The 17,183-nt window shown below is 45.7% G+C and overlaps 2 protein-coding genes across 4 annotated transcripts in view; both read left to right on the top strand.

Annotated features, from left to right (window-relative positions):
* DBR1 (debranching RNA lariats 1) lies at positions 85 to 8,816 on the top strand. The gene is made up of 8 exons (XM_021396101.1): positions 85 to 341; positions 411 to 535; positions 633 to 713; positions 2,052 to 2,137; positions 3,931 to 4,155; positions 5,046 to 5,126; positions 6,702 to 6,847; positions 7,381 to 8,816. The coding sequence occupies exons 1-8, from the start codon at positions 145 to 147 to the stop codon at positions 8,048 to 8,050; spliced, it is 1,611 nt and encodes a 536-aa protein (XP_021251776.1). The 5' UTR covers positions 85 to 144; the 3' UTR covers positions 8,051 to 8,816.
* The window catches only part of ARMC8 (armadillo repeat containing 8), a 62,528-nt gene continuing 57,725 nt past the window's right edge, over positions 12,381 to 17,183 (top strand). For 2 of the 3 annotated variants that reach the window (XM_021395153.1, XM_021395151.1), the window contains exons 1-2: positions 12,381 to 13,072; positions 15,220 to 15,296. In XM_021395153.1, coding sequence (XP_021250828.1) covers positions 13,028 to 13,072; positions 15,220 to 15,296 — 122 coding nt within the window. In that variant the 5' untranslated portion in view covers positions 12,381 to 13,027. The remainder of the gene's footprint in view (positions 13,073 to 15,219; positions 15,297 to 17,183) is intronic. The other variant, XM_021395152.1, reaches the window with a different exon arrangement.

Here is a 17,183-nt window from a genome sequence, read left to right as displayed (position 1 = left end):
GCGCAGCAGCGCCCCGCGCAGCAGCGCCCCGCGCAGCAGCGCCCCGCTGACCGAGCCTGGCTCGCGCCCAGGGATGTGCGCAGGCGCCGCGCGCCCCTTTTGCGTCACCGCCCCGCGACGCCTGCGCGGTGGCCCGGCGGCAGGATGAAGGTGGCGGTGGCGGGTTGCTGCCACGGCGCGCTGGACAAGATGTACGAGACGCTGGAGCTGCTGCAGCGGCGGCACAACGTGCGGCCTGACCTGCTGCTCTGCTGCGGCGACTTCCAGGCCGTGCGCAACGAGGCGGACCTGCGCTGCATGGCCGTGCCAGCCAAGTACCGCCACATGCAGACGTTCTACCGGTGAGTGCCGCCGGCTCGGCCCGCCCGGCCCCGCCTCCCCGCCGCAGCGTGCCGTGTCCCCCCCCGCAGGTACTACTCCGGAGAGAAGAAGGCCCCGGTGCTGACGGTGTTCATCGGCGGGAACCACGAGGCCTCCAACCACCTGCAGGAACTGCCCTACGGCGGGTGGGTGGCGCCCAACATCTACTACCTTGGTATGTGCGGCTCCTCCCCCCGCCCCCCCCACCCCCCGGTGCCGTTCCTGGCCCGGCCGTGACGCGCCGCGCCGCTCCGCTCCGCTCCTCTCTACAGGTTACGCGGGCGTGGTGCGGTTCCGCGGCGTGAGGATCGGCGGCATCTCGGGCATCTTCAAGTCGCACGACTACCGGAAAGGTATGACAGGAGTGGGGGGCAGCCCGAGCGGGGTTCGGTTCCCTTCAGCTTTATGCGTGCATGTCTAAGAGCTTGGTGCCAGAGATCGACTCACAAATGATACTGGGGGCCAGCAGACAGGCAGCTCAGTCCGTCTCATTGCTAAAGGCATGGCAGAATGGATGCTCTGTCAACGGTTTACAGGCGTTAGGCCTGATTCCGTGACAAAGGGGACGGGGGACCCAAGGGCCCACGTCCCGGGAAAAGGGGAAAAGGGTAGGGAGATGGCCCTGAGAGCAAAGAACAGCGGCAACAATCTGAGGAGAAACAAAACTAATTTACTAAATAAGATATCGGAATGCAAAACAACACACTATAGTACAACACACAATAATTACAATTTAAGCTGATAAATCCAATACAGAGAGAGAGAATGTCCCAAAGTCAAGGTAGGCCTTACTCTACTACCGACGATAAGACAGGTGGAGAGCGAGGTGCTGCCAAGACGAGAGACAGCGGAAAAAAGGGACGAGGTCTCGTGATCCGCAAGTTTTTATACTGCGAGCTTTTATCTTTTCCCTCCGGCTGGAAAATGGTAACAGAGGAGCAAAGTGCCGTGGGGAATGTAGTAGTCCTTCTCTTCCGAGAACCAGGTACATTCACTACATGATGTTATGATGTGGAGTACCAGTAACCGAAAATCATAAAACCATGACATGCTCCCTTAGCGGCATGCTGCTCCAGAGGAGCTTTGGAGGTGGCTTTCAAGCTGCCAAGCACCGAGTAGTTTTTTTGGAACACTTAATTCTCTTTAATACCTATTGGTTTTAACTAAATTTGTTGTTATCAAACATACAGTTTCTTTGTCTGGATGTTGCTTGTGGGAGAAAAGACTTGAGGTGAGAACGGTAACTACTGGAAAAGTAGTTTTAGAGTTTGTTCTCTGTTGATGCCTTTTTCTTGTTTCTATCCACTTTACATTTTGTGGCTGTCAGTGTGCATGCAGGTGTAGACCTGATGGAACACAGTGCCCTGGGCAACAGAGGAGTCACCATCCCTGGAGGTGGTCAAGATATGGAGATGTGGCACTGAGAGGCACGGTTCATTGGAGATGGGTCAATGGTTGGACTTGATCTTAGAAGTCATTTCCAACCTTTATGATTCTATGATATTAACTGGCTCAGGTAGATACGTACACTGCACGGCTGTGCAGCAAATAGCTCTCTGTATAGGTATGGCATGTGGTGGTGTGGTGTGACTGTGAGTAAGGGATATGGGAAATAATGAGGAATGCTGTCTTACCTTACCCGAGAGGTACAAAATCTCTGTTGGACAACTGTTCTTTTCTCAACGTTCCAGGCCACTTTGAATGTCCACCATACAACCAGCAAACAATTAGAAGTGCTTACCATGTCAGGAACATTGAAGTCTTCAAACTTAAGCAGGTTGGTGAAAAGTCTGTTGTGTTTTTTGTTGTTGTTTGTTTGTCTTCTTAAAAAGAACAAACAAACAAAAAAACCCCAAACCAATGGTAAATGTTATTTGTTAATTTAAAACAAACAAACAAACAAAAAACTCTTGCGAGGCCCCATCTGGAGTACTGTGTCCAGGCCTGGGGGCCCCACCACAAGAAAGACATGGAGCTCTTGGAACGAGCTCAGAGGAGGGCGATTAAGATGATCAGAGGGCTGGAGCACCTCTACTGTGAAGAAAGGTTGAGGGAACTGGGCTTGTTGAGTTTGGAGAAGAGAAGGCTCCGGGGAGACCTCATTGTGGCCTTCCAATACTTGAAGGGAGCATATAAACAGGAGGGGGAATGATTGTTCATGAGGGTGGATAGCAATAGGACAAGGGGGAATGGTTTTAAACTGAGACGGGGAGATGCAGGTTAGATATTAGGAGGAAGTTTTTCACACAGAGGGTGTGACGCACTGGAACAGGTTGCCCAGGGAGGTTGTGGATGCCCCATCCCTGGAGGCGTTCAAGGCCAGACTGGACGTGGCTCTGGGCAGCCTGGTCTAGTGGTTGGTGACTCTGCACTCAGCAGAGGGGTTGAAACTCAATGATCTTAGAGGTTCTTTTCAACCCAGGCCATTCTGTGATTCTATGAAAAGTGAGATGTTACAGCTGTTTTGAAAAGCATGCTGCTAGATAGTAAATCATACAAACAAATCTCAGGTATCTTTAGCAGGTCATTTTATACTGCCTGTGATCCCACTGCTATTCTTTTATTCCTGCTATCTCCTTTACCACATTGTGTAGTGGTGCAGATTTGATCTGAATCGGGCAGGTGTGGGAGATACTTTGTTAAATTGGCTGAGGATCACAGAAGGGAACTAGTCCTGCTGTACTGCAGTGTTGCAGTTTTGTTAGCTTTAGGGAGATGCATGCTACTTTTTCTAACATCTGAGCTGGTTGATACAAAGCTTACTAATCAACCTTGAACCAGCTGGATGAGCTGATCTCAAATCACAGCCGTTGAAGATTTTTTGATCCTACAGCTAGAAATGCAAGGGACAGATTAGCATTATTATTGATCCTACTCTCCCCGTTGTCACAAGGGCTACTCTGTGGCTAAGACTGCAGTATGAATGTGTGTATTTATAATTGTCTTGTGAGTGATTATTCAGGTTGTCATTGAGCACTGAAGTGTTTAGAACATACAGAGATGCTAAAAATGGCACAAGGATTTGCTGCCCTTGTAAATGCACATCCCCGAATTTCTTGTTAGTTGGCCTTAGGTTTCATCTAGAATTGTGTTCTGATACAGTTGATGGAAATATATTGAATGTTGAACCGAGATGTACTAAAAACATTGACTAGACTTCTAAGGGCATAGGCTCGTTTGAGGAAAAATATTATGTTTAACATATTATGTTTAACCATTATCTCTTCTAAACAAAGCTTTTAAAAGCTTTTTTTGCCTGATTGCCTGATGCTTACTGCAATGATCTCATCTGTCTTACAAGGTAGTATATGTAAAACGCAGCTGACAGACCCGAGAAGGTGTAGTGTGATCCATGGAGAATAGAGTCCCTCAGCAACCTCAAAGACCATCTGAGAGATATGCTCACTGTTACGCTCAGTCCCTTTGAAAAGGGAGCCTAGTGCGCACAGCTAACTATATCCGATCAGAAGGAGAGCACTTGCTATTGCATGTTGTCTAGTAATGTTTAATTTTTACATTTCTTTCTTGTGCCTGTTTTACTTATACTGTATGTATTTTTTTGCTTGATAGTTAAAGCATCCAATGGACATATTTATGTCACATGATTGGCCACGGAGCATATATCACTACGGGAACAAGAAACAGCTTCTTAAAATGAAATCCTTCTTCCGTCAAGAAGTGGAGAGCAACACGTTAGGAAGTCCTGCTGCTTCAGAGCTTCTGCAGCATCTGAAACCAAATTACTGGTTTTCAGCACATCTCCATGTTAAATTTGCAGCTTTCATGCAACATGAGGTAAAGAATAAAACCAAGAGTGTCTGTGTAATCTAATCGTTTCAAAGTCCTAATGCAGGTAATCATGTCCAGGAAAGCATCTTCTTAAAATGTATTTGCTTACTAAATAAAACTCAGCTGAAGTCCCAAAGCATTAAGTGGTCCTGAAATTACTAGCTTATGTAAATTAGAGATGTCATCAATCAGAGGTGCTTACCACCTCATCTTCAGGGTAGCATGAAATAACTAAAGCTACTGCACTTTAAACTTCTGAATTGGAATTTCACAGAAAAGTGCCCTTTTCCCCCATTTTATCGAGGAAGGATAAAACTTCAAAACAGTGATAGAGAAGCAAATGAGATGGTAGCGGTTAACCTGAGATAGGGAGGTTACCTTTAAATCTTGACCAGTGAAGTTGTCTGGCTGGCTAGGTAGGATTAAAAAAAAATAAAAAAACAAACAAAAAACAAACAAACAAACAAAAACAGTCCCCGTAGGTTGAAACTGATCTTTCTTTGAGTTGTTGCTGAAAGTGGTGATGTGCTGTTCTTATTTGCAATTCATTAGCTGTAGAAATGGAACTCTAGATCTTCTGGACTCGAGTCTGTTCGTAATTATGTTAAAGGTTTTCTTTTGGCATCAAAGCTAGATGTGCTCAGCTGCCTTGTTTGAGGGAGACCTGTGGCTCTTGTTTTATCTTGCTGTCATCAGTATTCAAATTTTTTTAGATTTTTGCTGATGTCTGTCCTTCCCTTTATCCCTCCATCCCATTCTTATAATCCTATGCTGTTTCTCTATTTCAAAACCATTTTGATGTGTAAATTGCGCTTTTAAATTTCTATATATAACTTGTTTGGAATAGTCAAATTTCATAGAAATGGTAATGACTGGTAACACTTTCTGTTTCCTAGACAAAGTCCAAAGAAGAGCTACCAAAAGCAACCAAGTTTTTGGCTCTGGATAAATGTCTGCCTCACAGAGACTTTCTGCAGGTGATGACCGTGTGCAGTGGGTTTTCACTCTAAGTAATTTAAGTATTTGCCTGAACTACTGAGTGCTGTGCTCAGATATAAGCTGAAGAATAGTTCTGATAAATGGAGGAACTGACAAGAACTAGGAAAAACTAGAAATGGTGCATGGGTGGAATTGTCTTTGTAAATATTGTTCTTGAACTAAGTAGATCTGATGTCCTGTCATGCAGATGAGATGTTTGCTTTTTTCCTACCATTTTCTTGCAGTTCAGAACAATTCCTTTTCTTAATTGATTAGTAGCTCTACTTTAATCTGAATTGAATCTCCTGTTGTGCATTTCTGGTAAGGGTCAGACTTAAAATGAAATCCTGTTTTGAGGCTCTTCTGGTGCTTTCTTGAACTAGTTTGGGTCAGATAGTGACTTCCTTCGTACCTGGATTTATGACTTGTTCCTATCTGAATTTGTAAGTTGAGTACTGCAGTTCGTTTCCAGTGAATACCACGTGACTTCCTAGGAGCATGGTTCTACTTCATTTTGTTTGGTGCATATCTTAGCTAGGAAGGGCGATGGAAGGCTGTAGGAGTCTTTAATGTAAGCGTCAAACTGATTTTCCAAATGCAAATAGTGTTCATGTCATAGCGTGTGCATGCTGCCTGCAGTGCCATCTGTAGAGATGGATGAATCTGAAGCCCTTTGATATGAAAGGATGGAGCTACTGAGAGCTTGTTCTTCGAAGGCAGTCAAGTCTTAGTTTTACTTTAAAGTAGCTTTTATTTGTTGACTTAAAGGTAAGATAATTAATTATCTGTCTTTAGGATGTAAGGTAGGATCTGTTTGCCCTAGCTACTTCTGAAGATGGGAGAGAGTCTGAGGATAGTGGGCTTTTGCTGTGTGAAGGCACACTGGGCTGCTAGTCCTTGCTTAAAATCCCATAGTGAAACTGATCTACAATAAGAGTACTTTCAGCAGTGTGATCATCTACCTCTGTTTAGCTCTGTTTTGAACTACGTTAAGAAATTGAATTGTTTTATATATTATTTAAAATCAGAGCTGACTGGTGCGGTTTGGCTAATCTGAATAGTTTGATTTGGGTCAACGTCACTGAAGACAAAGTGATTTGGGCTTCAATTGGTCATCTGTTGAAAATGTTTAAAAATAATTGATGTTAACCTCATTGCTGTGCTAAGAACGTACATAGCAAAATAACCGTTGCTGTCAATTCTGTACGTGTTTCTTCTTAGAAGACATAATTTTCTTACTCTTTAATTCGTACTTTCTTCTAAGATGTCTAACTGTCCATAGCTGGCAGCAGTGAGAAGAGAGAGCTGATTTTCAATTGCTATAAGATAAAATAGAGAAATGTTATGGAAGTGCCTTTTATAATCTTAGATTGTCCTTTCTGACCCCTTTTTGGCAATAAGTTCCTAGGTATGGCTGACTTGAGAGGACTTGATTGATTGAGACTATTAGTTTAGTGTACTTCAAATTTAGTTAAAACTCTGTGCCATGGAAGTAACGCTCCAAACTTTAATCAGTTTCTGGTATCAAAAGAAATATCGAATCTTTTTTTTGTTTGTCTATTTCTTTTGAACAGATAATAGACATTGAGCATGATCCTACTGCGGGTGACTCACTGGAGTATGATGCTGAATGGATTGCAGTCCTCAAGGCCACCAACAGTCTTATTAATGTGACTCAGAACTCATGGAATGTGCCTGAAAATAATGGCCTCCATGCAAAGTAAGTAGCTTGCAAAGTAGAAAGTAAAGCGTGACTTAAACAGGCTGGAATTATACGTATTTTATTATTGTGTTTCTCTGTTCTTCTGCAGTCTCTAATATGTTTAGGATTTGATAAATGCCATGGAAAACAAAAGGGATGATGACAAGTTGTGCTCTTAGAGCTTACAACATTTTTACTACTCTACAGAAGCAGCTAATTTCATTTGCAAACTTTGGATAGCACCATTTGAGGGGCCAAAAATACATGGTGGCTGATTACCTTGTCAATTACTGTGCAACTGAAAGTCAGGCTGGATTATGGGGTGGGTGTGTGAATGTTCACTGAGTCGGCTGGCATAATACAGAGACTCTGCTGGGGAGAGCAGAGTGTCAGTATTGCCCTAAGGTAATATGCCTTCCAGGAAAAAAAGTTTGAGAAACTGTCTGTGTAAGGTGAATTTGTTACTCATGTTTAAAGGTTATTCTTTGCAATGGGAACAGAAAATAGCTTTTGATTAGCTGCACTCTTATTAACTTGATGCGCTTATTTAGGTGGGATTACAGTGCAACGGAAGAGGCCATCAAAGAGGTGTTAGAAGAGCTGAATCATAACCTCAAAATTCCTTGTAACTTCACCTTGACAGCTGCTTGTTATGATCCCAGCAAGCCCCAAAAACACATGGAACCAGTTCACACCATCAATCCACAGACCACTGAGTTTTGTGCCCAGTTTGGCCTCACTGACATCAATGACAGAATCCAGCAAGTTAAAGAGGAGAGCTCAGTACGTGGAGAATATGAAGAGGAAGAAGAGGAGATGGACAGTAGTGGGTCAGTAGAGGAACCTAGTGAATATAATACAGATAACTCTGGGCTTTCATCCATTAATCCAGATGAAATAATGCTGGATGATGAAGGTGGTGATGAAGACTTGAGCACGTGTTCTGTAGATCCTTCCCCTGATCATCCTCCTGAGTTTTCTGCAAGTTTTTCTGACATCAGGATCATGCCAGATTCCATGGCGGTATCATCTGATGATGCTATGGACTCTACTAATGAGGAACTGGAGAAATCTGGTGTGAATAAGCAGGTGGAAGAGAAGAGCTTGAATGAGAGATCTTTAAAGCGTGTTGGTGGTAGTGAAAATGGGAACAGTGGTATTAAAATTAAGAGAAGGAATCAAGCCATCTATGCTGCAGAGGATGAAGATGAAACAAAATAACACTATATGATATATAACTAAGTTCTCTCCCTACCTTTTTATGCAAAGGTGGTAAGAACTATGGTGAACTACTCATGCTTTTAACATTATTTGATCTTAATCATGCTATTTCCTTCAGCTGAAGAGGCACAGTGTACCTCTTGCAGGGAAGAATGTTTTGCTGGATTAAACGTTTAAGTCACAGTGAAGTTCTGTAACAAAGTACTTTGTCAAAGGATTTAAGGGTCATGTATAATCAGCTGATTTTTGCTCCAGTTCTTGGTTATCAGTGTTTACTCAGTATCCTGTGCTGTACTGCTATACAAGATTCACCATGCTTGTTTAACAAGAGCTCTTAAACTGTAACTCAAATCAAAGTGAGGGGATGTCTGACTTGTAAGATTGAACTATTTGTTTTTATTGCTTTTGTCTTGTTTTATACTATTTTTTTTAATACCAAGTAGCATATGCAATAACTCTATGGACAAATTGGAAAGCAGAATTCCCAGGATAACCAAACAGCAATAGAAGAGTGAAGACTTTGTTTCTGGTGACATTCATGCTGTAGAAAACCTTCACGGTCATAAACATAACTATGTGTATTGTCTAGTTTTGGATTCTAATACTTTTTTTTGGTAGAGAACCATGTCTCTTAATTTGTAGCATGAGTTTTATGAGGACCATGGAAGAGTACATGTCTGTTCTTAAATACTCATGTGCTGTTTCTTAAAAGTTGAGAAACATATCTTAAAATTAAAATGCAACTATGTAGCTTCCTAAATGTGAACATTGGCACTGTCTCAATTCTTACTAATTAAGGTTGTGTTGTCATGTAATCCGATAGTAAGTCTCTTGAGACAGCAATGCCTACTGTTATCTTTAGCCTACACTTTTTGCCTGCCACTCTCTTCATTAGTATGTAACTTGCCCAGTTCTTAAACCTTGGCTTGGAATTTTCCAAAATACCTTCATAAACCTGAGGGAGAACAAGAGCTGCCAGGATACAGATCTTGGAAATTGAAGTTTTACTTCTACTCTTATTCTTCTGTTCGCTCTGAATTACTAGCAAACAAATCCACAATGTTTTTTGGCTTCAAAGGCTGTGAGGATAACAAAACTTAATGGATTAATTAAAATGATGTTTTTAAGTACTATAGACTGTAGAACTAGTGGGTCTGATGACACACAGAAGTTCTGCTGGTGTTTTGAAGCTCTGAGCTTTCAGAGTCAGAGAGCGCTCTGAAACAGTCAGGACTGTTCCACCCTCAGGATCAGAAGCACCTCCACTACGCTTTTATTCCTCCAAAGCCCAAGCTGTGTGAAGAAGAAAGCATCTTTACAGGAGAAGAGAACTGGACAGGGAACCATGAGTGAAATTGATTGGGGGTGTGGGTTGTAGCAGGCAAACACTTCAACTTCCGTCTTTACCATCAGTTTCATGTTCTGAGATGCATTTTGTTTCTCAGCAGTCCATTATGGAAAAAAAAAAATGCATACAAGTATTCAAGAGCTAGCAAATGTCAATGTTTTGACATTTTGTTGTATGTTTTTAATTGTTTTATTGTCACACTCGCCCTTTTTGCTTAATGACTTTTGGCTTTCTAGAAAGCAGGAGAATGCGAAGATGGAATACTAACTTCTGAATCTCTGGAGATTCAGAATCTCTCTAGAGGGGGAGAGCAGACTTTGAACTCTTCAGGGAACTGCTTGGCAGGGTGACATGGGAGAAAGCCCTGGAGGGAAGAGGGGCCCAAGATAGCGGGCTGGTATTCAAGGACCATCTCCTCAAAGCCCAGAAGCAGTGCATCTCAAGAAGAAGGCAGGCAGGCAAGAATGCTAGGAGGCCTCTGTGGTTCAGCAAGGAGCTCCTGGACTTACCCTCTCTGGAAGGAAACGAGACCTGGTAATGAGGGATATGGAGAAGGCTGAGGTGCTCAGTGACTTCTTTGCCTCAGTCTTCACTGGCAAGGGCTCTAGCCATACTGCCCAAGATGCAGAAAGCAATGGTAAGAACTTGAAGAAGGTAGATCTGCCTGCTGTAAGTGAAGATCAGGTTCAAGACTATCTATTGAACCTGAAGGTGCACAAACCCATGGGACCCGATGAGACCCATCCACGGGTTCTGAGGGAACTGGTGGATGAAGTTTCCAAGCCATTATCCATCGCATCTGAAAGGCTGTGGCAGTCTGGTGAAGTTCCCAGTGACTGGAAAAGGGAAAACATAACCCCCATTTTCAAGAAGGAAAGAAAAGAAGATAAGGGAACTACAGGCCAGTCAGTCTCACCTCTGTGCCTGCAAGATCATGTAGCAGATCTGAAGGCCCTACTGAGGCACATGGGAAATTAAAGATGAGGTGATTAGTGGTAACCAACATGGCTTCATCAAGGGCAAGTCATGCCTGACAAACTCAGTGACCTTTTATGATGAAGTTACATCATCAGTGGATAGAGGAAGAGGAACTGACGTCATCTACCTGGACTTGTGCAAAGCATTTGACACTGTCCCTCATGACATCCTGGTCGCCAAATTGGAGAAAAATGGCTTTGATGGATGGACCACTCACTGGATAAGGAACTGGCTGGATGGTCGCACTCAGAGAGTGCAGTCAATGACTCAATGTCCAAGTGAAGATTGGTGACAATTGGTGTTCCTCAGGGATCAGTGCTGGGACCAGCGTTATATAACGCCTTTGTAGGTGACATGGACAGTGGGATTGAGTGCACCCTCAGCAAGTTTGCAGATGACACCAAGCTGTGTGGTGCAGTAGACATTATAGAGGGAAGGGATGCCATCCAGAGGGACCTGGACAGGCTTGAGAGGGGGGCCCATGCCAACCTCATGAAGTTTGACAAGGCCAAGTGCAAGGTCCTGCACCTGTGTCAGGGCAATCCCAAGCACAGATACAGGTTGGGCAGAGAATGGCTTGAGAGCAGCCCTGATGAGAAGGATTTGGGGGTGTCGGTTGATGAAAGATTCAACATGAGCTGGCAATGTGTGCGTGAAGCCCGGAAGGCCAACCATATCCTGGGTTGCATCAAGAGAAGTGTGCCCAGCAGGTCGAGGGAGGTGATTGTGCCCCTCTACTCTGCTCTCATGAGACCCCACCTGGAGTACTCTGTCCAGTTCTGGAGCCCCCAACACAAGAAGGACATGGATTTATTGGAGTGGGTCTAGAGGAGGGCCGTGAAGATGATGAGAGGGCTGGAGCACCTCCGCTACGAGGACAGGCTCAGAGAGCTGTGGCTCTTCAGCCTGGAGAAGAGAAGGCTCCAAGGAGACCTTATAGCAGCCTTCCAGTACCTGAAGGGGCCTACAGGAAAGCTGGGGGGGGGAATTTTCGTAAGGGCAAGTAGCGACAGAATGAGGGGAAATGGCTTTAAACTGGAAGACGGTAGATTTAGACTAGATATTAGGAAGAAATTCTTTACTGTGAGGGTGGTGGGACACTGGAACAGGCTGCCCAGTGAGGCTAAGGATGCCCCCTCCCTGGAAGCACTCAAGGCCAGGCTAGATGGGGCTGTGAGCAACCTCGACTAGAGGGAGGTGTTCCTGCTTATAGCAAGGGGTTGGAACTAGATGATCTTAAGAGTCCCTTCTAACTCAAACCATTCTATCATTTTATAATTTTTTAAAGTGAAGTATATTAGCATCCACTGAGCAGAGTGTGGATGTAAATGTAAATAACTGTCAACGGTTTACGGGTGTTCGGCCCGGCTCCGTGACAAAGGGGACGGGAGACCCATGGGCCCACGCCCTGGGAAAAGGGTAAGGAGATGGCCCTGAGAGCAAAGAACAGCGGCAACAATCTGAGGAGAAACAAACTAATTTACTGAATAAAATATCGGAATGCAAAACAACACACTATAATACAATATAATTACAATTTAAGCTGATAAATCCAATACAGAGAGAGAGAATGTCCCAAAATCAAGGTAGGCCTTACTCTACTACCGACGATAAGACGGCTGGAGAGCGAGGTGCTGCCAAGATGAGAGACGGCAGAAAAAAGGGCGAGGTCTCGTGATCTGCAAGTTTTTATACTGTGAGCTTTTATCTTTTCCCTCCGGCTGGAAAATGGTAACAGAGGAGCAAAGTACCGTGGGGAATGTTGTAGTCCTTCTCTTCTGAGAACCAGGTACATTCACTACATGATGTTATGATGTGGAGTACCGATAACCAAAAATCATAAAACCATGACAATAACACAAATATATTTTTTCTAGTATGACCCATAGCAGCTCTATACAGTCACTGCGCCCTGCCTCGCAGTTGCCTGTGTCCTCTGCAGTTCGGGGCACCCATCCGTACTGCGTGGGTCCCTCTCCGCGACAGCCTCTTACGCATAGGAGTCATTTGTAGCTGTCAACTTGATGCTTCTTAGGTTAAGAAGACCAAGTACTCCGAAAAAGTATGTAAAAAGCTGAGACAAACTAACAAGGTTCAGTCAGTTCCTAAGGCGCAGAGTCTTTTAAAGGAAGTTTTAGGGAAAACACCCTGAGAGCAACACCACGGGAAGGAATTCCCCCTCCTGCTTCATCCCCAGCAAGGGACGGACGGAAAGAGCACAGCACGCTCGGTGTTAAGCGTGCTCCGGGCTTTCCACTCATTCCGGGGTAAGGCGCGGGACGAGGACCCTCAGCGCAGCCCGCTTCCCCCTTAAAGTTCGGGGGGCGGCCCCGCAGCCCCTCACGTTCCCACCCTGCCGGCGCTCTGAGACAGCCCCTCCCGCTTCCCGCCGGCCTTACCGAGGCCGTGACGGTGTGCGCATGCGCCTCGCGCCGAACCTATCGCGCATGTGCCCTGGCGGCAGGCAGCGGCGTTTCGGCATCGGCCGATTCGCTGCCCGCGAGGCTGCGGCGCTCCGCCCCCCGCGCACCCCCCCCCGCCATCCCGCTCAGCGGCGCAGCGCCCCGCGATGAGGCCGTGCCCAGCGGCGGCGGTAGCAGCGGCGTGCGCGTGACGCCGGCGGAGCTGTTGGTGCTGCTGCGTCCGCCAAGATGGCGTGCGTGCTGGAGGCGCCGCTCCGCATGAGCGTCCTTTCGGTGAGTGCCGCGGCCCCTTAGCGTGGCCGGCGGGGGCCTTCGGAGCTGGGGCGGGGAGGCGGTCTCCTGCCGTGGGGCCGGGCCTGACCTTGGGCTGCGCGGGCGGCGGGGAGCGCCCGGTACCTGCCCCGGCGCTTTGTGCGGCGTCGCGGGGGGCGCGGGCCGGGGCCGGGCCGCGGCGTGAGGCGGGCGGCGGTTGGGCGGCCGCTCCCTCGCGTGCCCCCGTCCCGATAACTTCTCCCCGCCGGGGGTTCTTGCAGCGCCGCCCTCCTCTCTGCGTTGGCAGCATGGCACCTCACGAGGTGCTCCACCGTATTCCCCCGCCCGCCCCGCTCCCGGTGACGCGCCTTACGCTGCCCCTGCTCCCCGCCGCGCTGCGGGTGCCGCCGAACTCCTTCAGCGGTACCGCGCGGCGGCGCTCGGCGGGCTCCGGCCAACCCCTGCCCGCTCCCACGCAGCGGGGCTGCCCGCGCCCAGCGCTGCTCCCCGGGCCCTGTAGGGAGGGGGCGGGCTGGGCGCTGCCGCTGCGGAAAGGCTCTGACAGCTGCCGCGCGTTCCCCTCCTTAGGGAGAGCGCTGCGGGTCGGCCCCGGCCCGCCGAGATGTGCGGGGCACGCGGCAGGCACTGCGCCGAGCGGCCCGGGTCGCGCTGCCGGTGTTCTGTTTCTCCAGCGTAGGATTTCTTACTAAGTGAGAATCCTGCGAAACTGATGGTGTTGGTAAATTCTTCTTTTTTGGGTCCTGCCCGGAGAACTTGGTGGCTTGGGTACGAATGCCCTTCTGCTCATTGCAGCCCCAGGAGCTGATAAACCAGGATATTTTAGAAACAGAAGGCAGAGGGATCTCCAAAATCCAGAATGCCTCTGCGTATAACTATTTGGACCAGGCAGATGGAAGTTCCCTGTTCTCCTCAAAAATACTGTTTTTGCTACATGGAGGATCGTAGAATATCCCAAATAGGAAAGGACCCATAAAGGTCATCAAGTCTAGCTCCTGGCTCCACACAGCGCCACCCAAAAATCAGACCATAAATAGGAATGACTTACCTTAAGGGCTCACCTGTAGGACTTTACGTAGCATAACTTAACAGTATTCTTGCAGGCAGAGGGGTCCTGCTGCCACCAGGTTCTCCTTTCAGTCTTCTGTGAGACCCCGGCATGCTGCTGGCAATTCTTGCTGTCTCCAGGAGAGCAGGCACAGGTTTAGCCAAGAGTAGATGATTGCAAAGCAATGGAGAGTTTGCAATTCCTTCATAGCTTCTTTCATGGAAAACTGTTGGAAAAAGTGGGGAAAGACTAAACATTGAGTTGGCAAAAAAGAAAAAAAAAAGTGAGATAATGGAAGTACATTCTGTCACGTGTTTGTGAGAACCCAGAGGGAAAATTACCTTCCCCTTTCCCACTCATGTTTTTTTGGAATACTTTGTATCTCCAACTTTAGATCTTCTCAAAGAGAATAAGTCATTGCTGCGCAAGTGTTTGGCTTACAAGCATGGTCCTGTTGCTGAGACGAGAGCTCGCTTTGTCTTATACAGGAGGGATGGGAATGTCATGGAGAACATTGTGCTGCTGCCCCATTGCAGTTGTGTGGGACAGCAGTGGGTCTGTCAGAAGACTGTCTTTGCAGTGCATAAAAATGATAAGGCAACCTACAGCAAAATGTGTTAATATGAGCTTCCTTCTTTTCAAGAGCTTGTTTGTCACCATAGTTCTTGAGCAACATTAACAGCTCTTATAAAGTTTTTCTCACAGGAATTCATCTTTTTTTTTTTTTTCTGTAGTAATTGAACATAACAAAATTTGAATTGAAGGAAGTGAAGTAGACCCCTTTTGTGTGTCCTGTTCATAACCATACAAGCACCTAGCAGCACTCCGTTAACTTGCTTTGACTTGTAACGTGCTGCCACCCACATTAAGTACATCTTATTCTTTAAATCACACTTAAACACAGGGTTAATTCTTTGTGCAGATGTTGCCCAGCAGTAACATATTGCACATTTGAATACGATCCTGTGGTTTTGCTGCTATCTTGCCTGGTAGGTTTTGACAAGCAACAGACTTGCTGTTGCTTTAGTTATTCCTGTTTAACAGCCATTATATGAATTGATCTAAACATTTTGAAAAAAATCTTTTTTTTTTTTCTCTGCAGGAGGTAACGGCTAGCAGCCGCCACTACGTCGACAGATTGTTTGACCTTGATCCCCAGAAAGTCCTGCAAGGTGTCATGTAAGTTATTTGAAAGGCATTTGGGCTGTTGGTTGAGTATAAGCTAGGTTAGCTGGAGTCCTGCTAGAACTGTCTGTCAGGGGGAAGAAGCTCTATCTCTTCTGAGAAATCTTGTTGGAAATTTTAATGCAAACATGATAGTACTAGTTTAACGCTGTGTTACTCTGTGGTGTGTATAGCCAACCTCCCAGTTGCCAGAAATGAGGTTAAATGTTCAGCAAGCATTCAAAAAAAGTTTTAAATGCATTTCTTCCTTTTGGCTACCTCCTTACTCTTTTACAAATCTACTTTCCTCTTACTCTGTTTTTGTCCTCTGCCAAGTAATCTTACCTACGTCTTCCATTTTCCCTGCTGCTATGCCTGAGTGTTGATTTTTTTTTTTTTGATGCGTGACTTCTTTCAAAATGAAGGGAATTGCAAGTAGAAAGAAAATACTTCCATAAAAATAAATTTGGATGCAAATTATATTTCAGTATTTCCATTGCATGCCAGCAATAGTGGGAATGACTGAAAGATGAAGTAGAAGTTTTGCCCTGCTGAATAGGTAGTAAAGCCAATGCAAAGATCCGACTGTTTCCTTGCTGTCTTTGGGCTACGTGCTTTCCTTTGTAACCACACAGCAGGTCCCTTCCCATGTCTGACCTTGGTGACATATTCAGAAGGTGTTCCGTGGGTAGTGTGGGCAAATTATCAGCGTTAGTATTCCTCTGAAGTGCACGAGAACCAAAACAGGTGTTTATGTAAATGTCTTGGATACTTTATTTGTTGAAGTACCCTCTTACCTGTATGAAAACTTCTGGTACGTTAGTGTACATATTGTCAGGTTTTTAACCGTTCCCTATGGAGGAGTCTGGCATTTCTTCCACCCCTTGTTCTTGCTCCATTGCTCAGGAAGCTGGATTGGATGGTCTCGGGGGTGAGGATGTTTCCATACGCCCATGTGGGCTGGCTGAGCCTCCTTGGAGGTAATTGGAACGTGGGGCGGTGCTCCTTGCCTGCTCTGCTTTCTCCTCCAGTGAACTGGAAGCCACAAGTGTTGGGATCCTTTCCCCTCTCTTTTGAGGTGTTATTTGCATCTTTTGCAGAGATTTCCCAGAACCAAAACTCTTGGGCGAACTCTTTGTCTTAGCTGACATTTGAAATTCTTTGTGTTGTCCATGCATGACGGTGAATTTTATGCTGATCTGCCTTTTAGTTTTTCTGTGGTCTGGAATAAAATTAATTGATCAGGGTAACTATCTTGATGGACTTTGCCAGTTAGTTTATTATCTGTCCATTTAAAGACAGCAAAATACCAGTTTATTTCACAATAGCTTTCTTTATGCCAATTTGGTGTCTAGTTTCCAGTATAAAAGATGTTATACTGCTTTGTGTCATGAAGTTCTCTAAGCTTGCGTCTGGTCTTTGTATCACACAGCTTTTTCAGCTCTTCCTTCTTCAGTACCTGGATGTATCCTTAGTGAGATGTTCTTTGCCTTTTGATGCTATGAAGACCACCAGCCAGTGTCTTTGAGGCTGAGCTTTGTACAGGAGCCATTTCTTCTCAAGCAAACGCTCTGAAAAATGGAGAGATTGTAAACAGTAAGTGTAGGGAGAGGCTGGAAAGTCTGTCCTTTTGAGGATGGCTCAGTATTGTAGTGGTTCAAATAACTGATGCTGCTGCTTAGAAACTACTGAAGAAATTTACACAAAAGTTATCTTCCCTTAGACCTTTAAAAGCTACACATCTGACAGGACAAATGCTTCTTAAGAGTGCAGGGGGAAAAAAATCCCAGGGCAGATCTGGTTGGTAGGCTAAATTTGTGACTGATTAAAAACCTGCTTCTGAGAGTGCATCTTTCTTGATGTTAAACAAATCCTTTGTGATGGGTTTGTTATTTTCCAATT

Source organism: Numida meleagris, chromosome 4 (assembly GCF_002078875.1).
Source record: "Numida meleagris isolate 19003 breed g44 Domestic line chromosome 4, NumMel1.0, whole genome shotgun sequence".
Classification (NCBI taxonomy): Eukaryota; Metazoa; Chordata; class Aves; order Galliformes; family Numididae; genus Numida; species Numida meleagris.
Note: the sequence above shows the minus strand (reverse complement) of the source record. Positions and strands in the feature narration are given on the sequence as shown.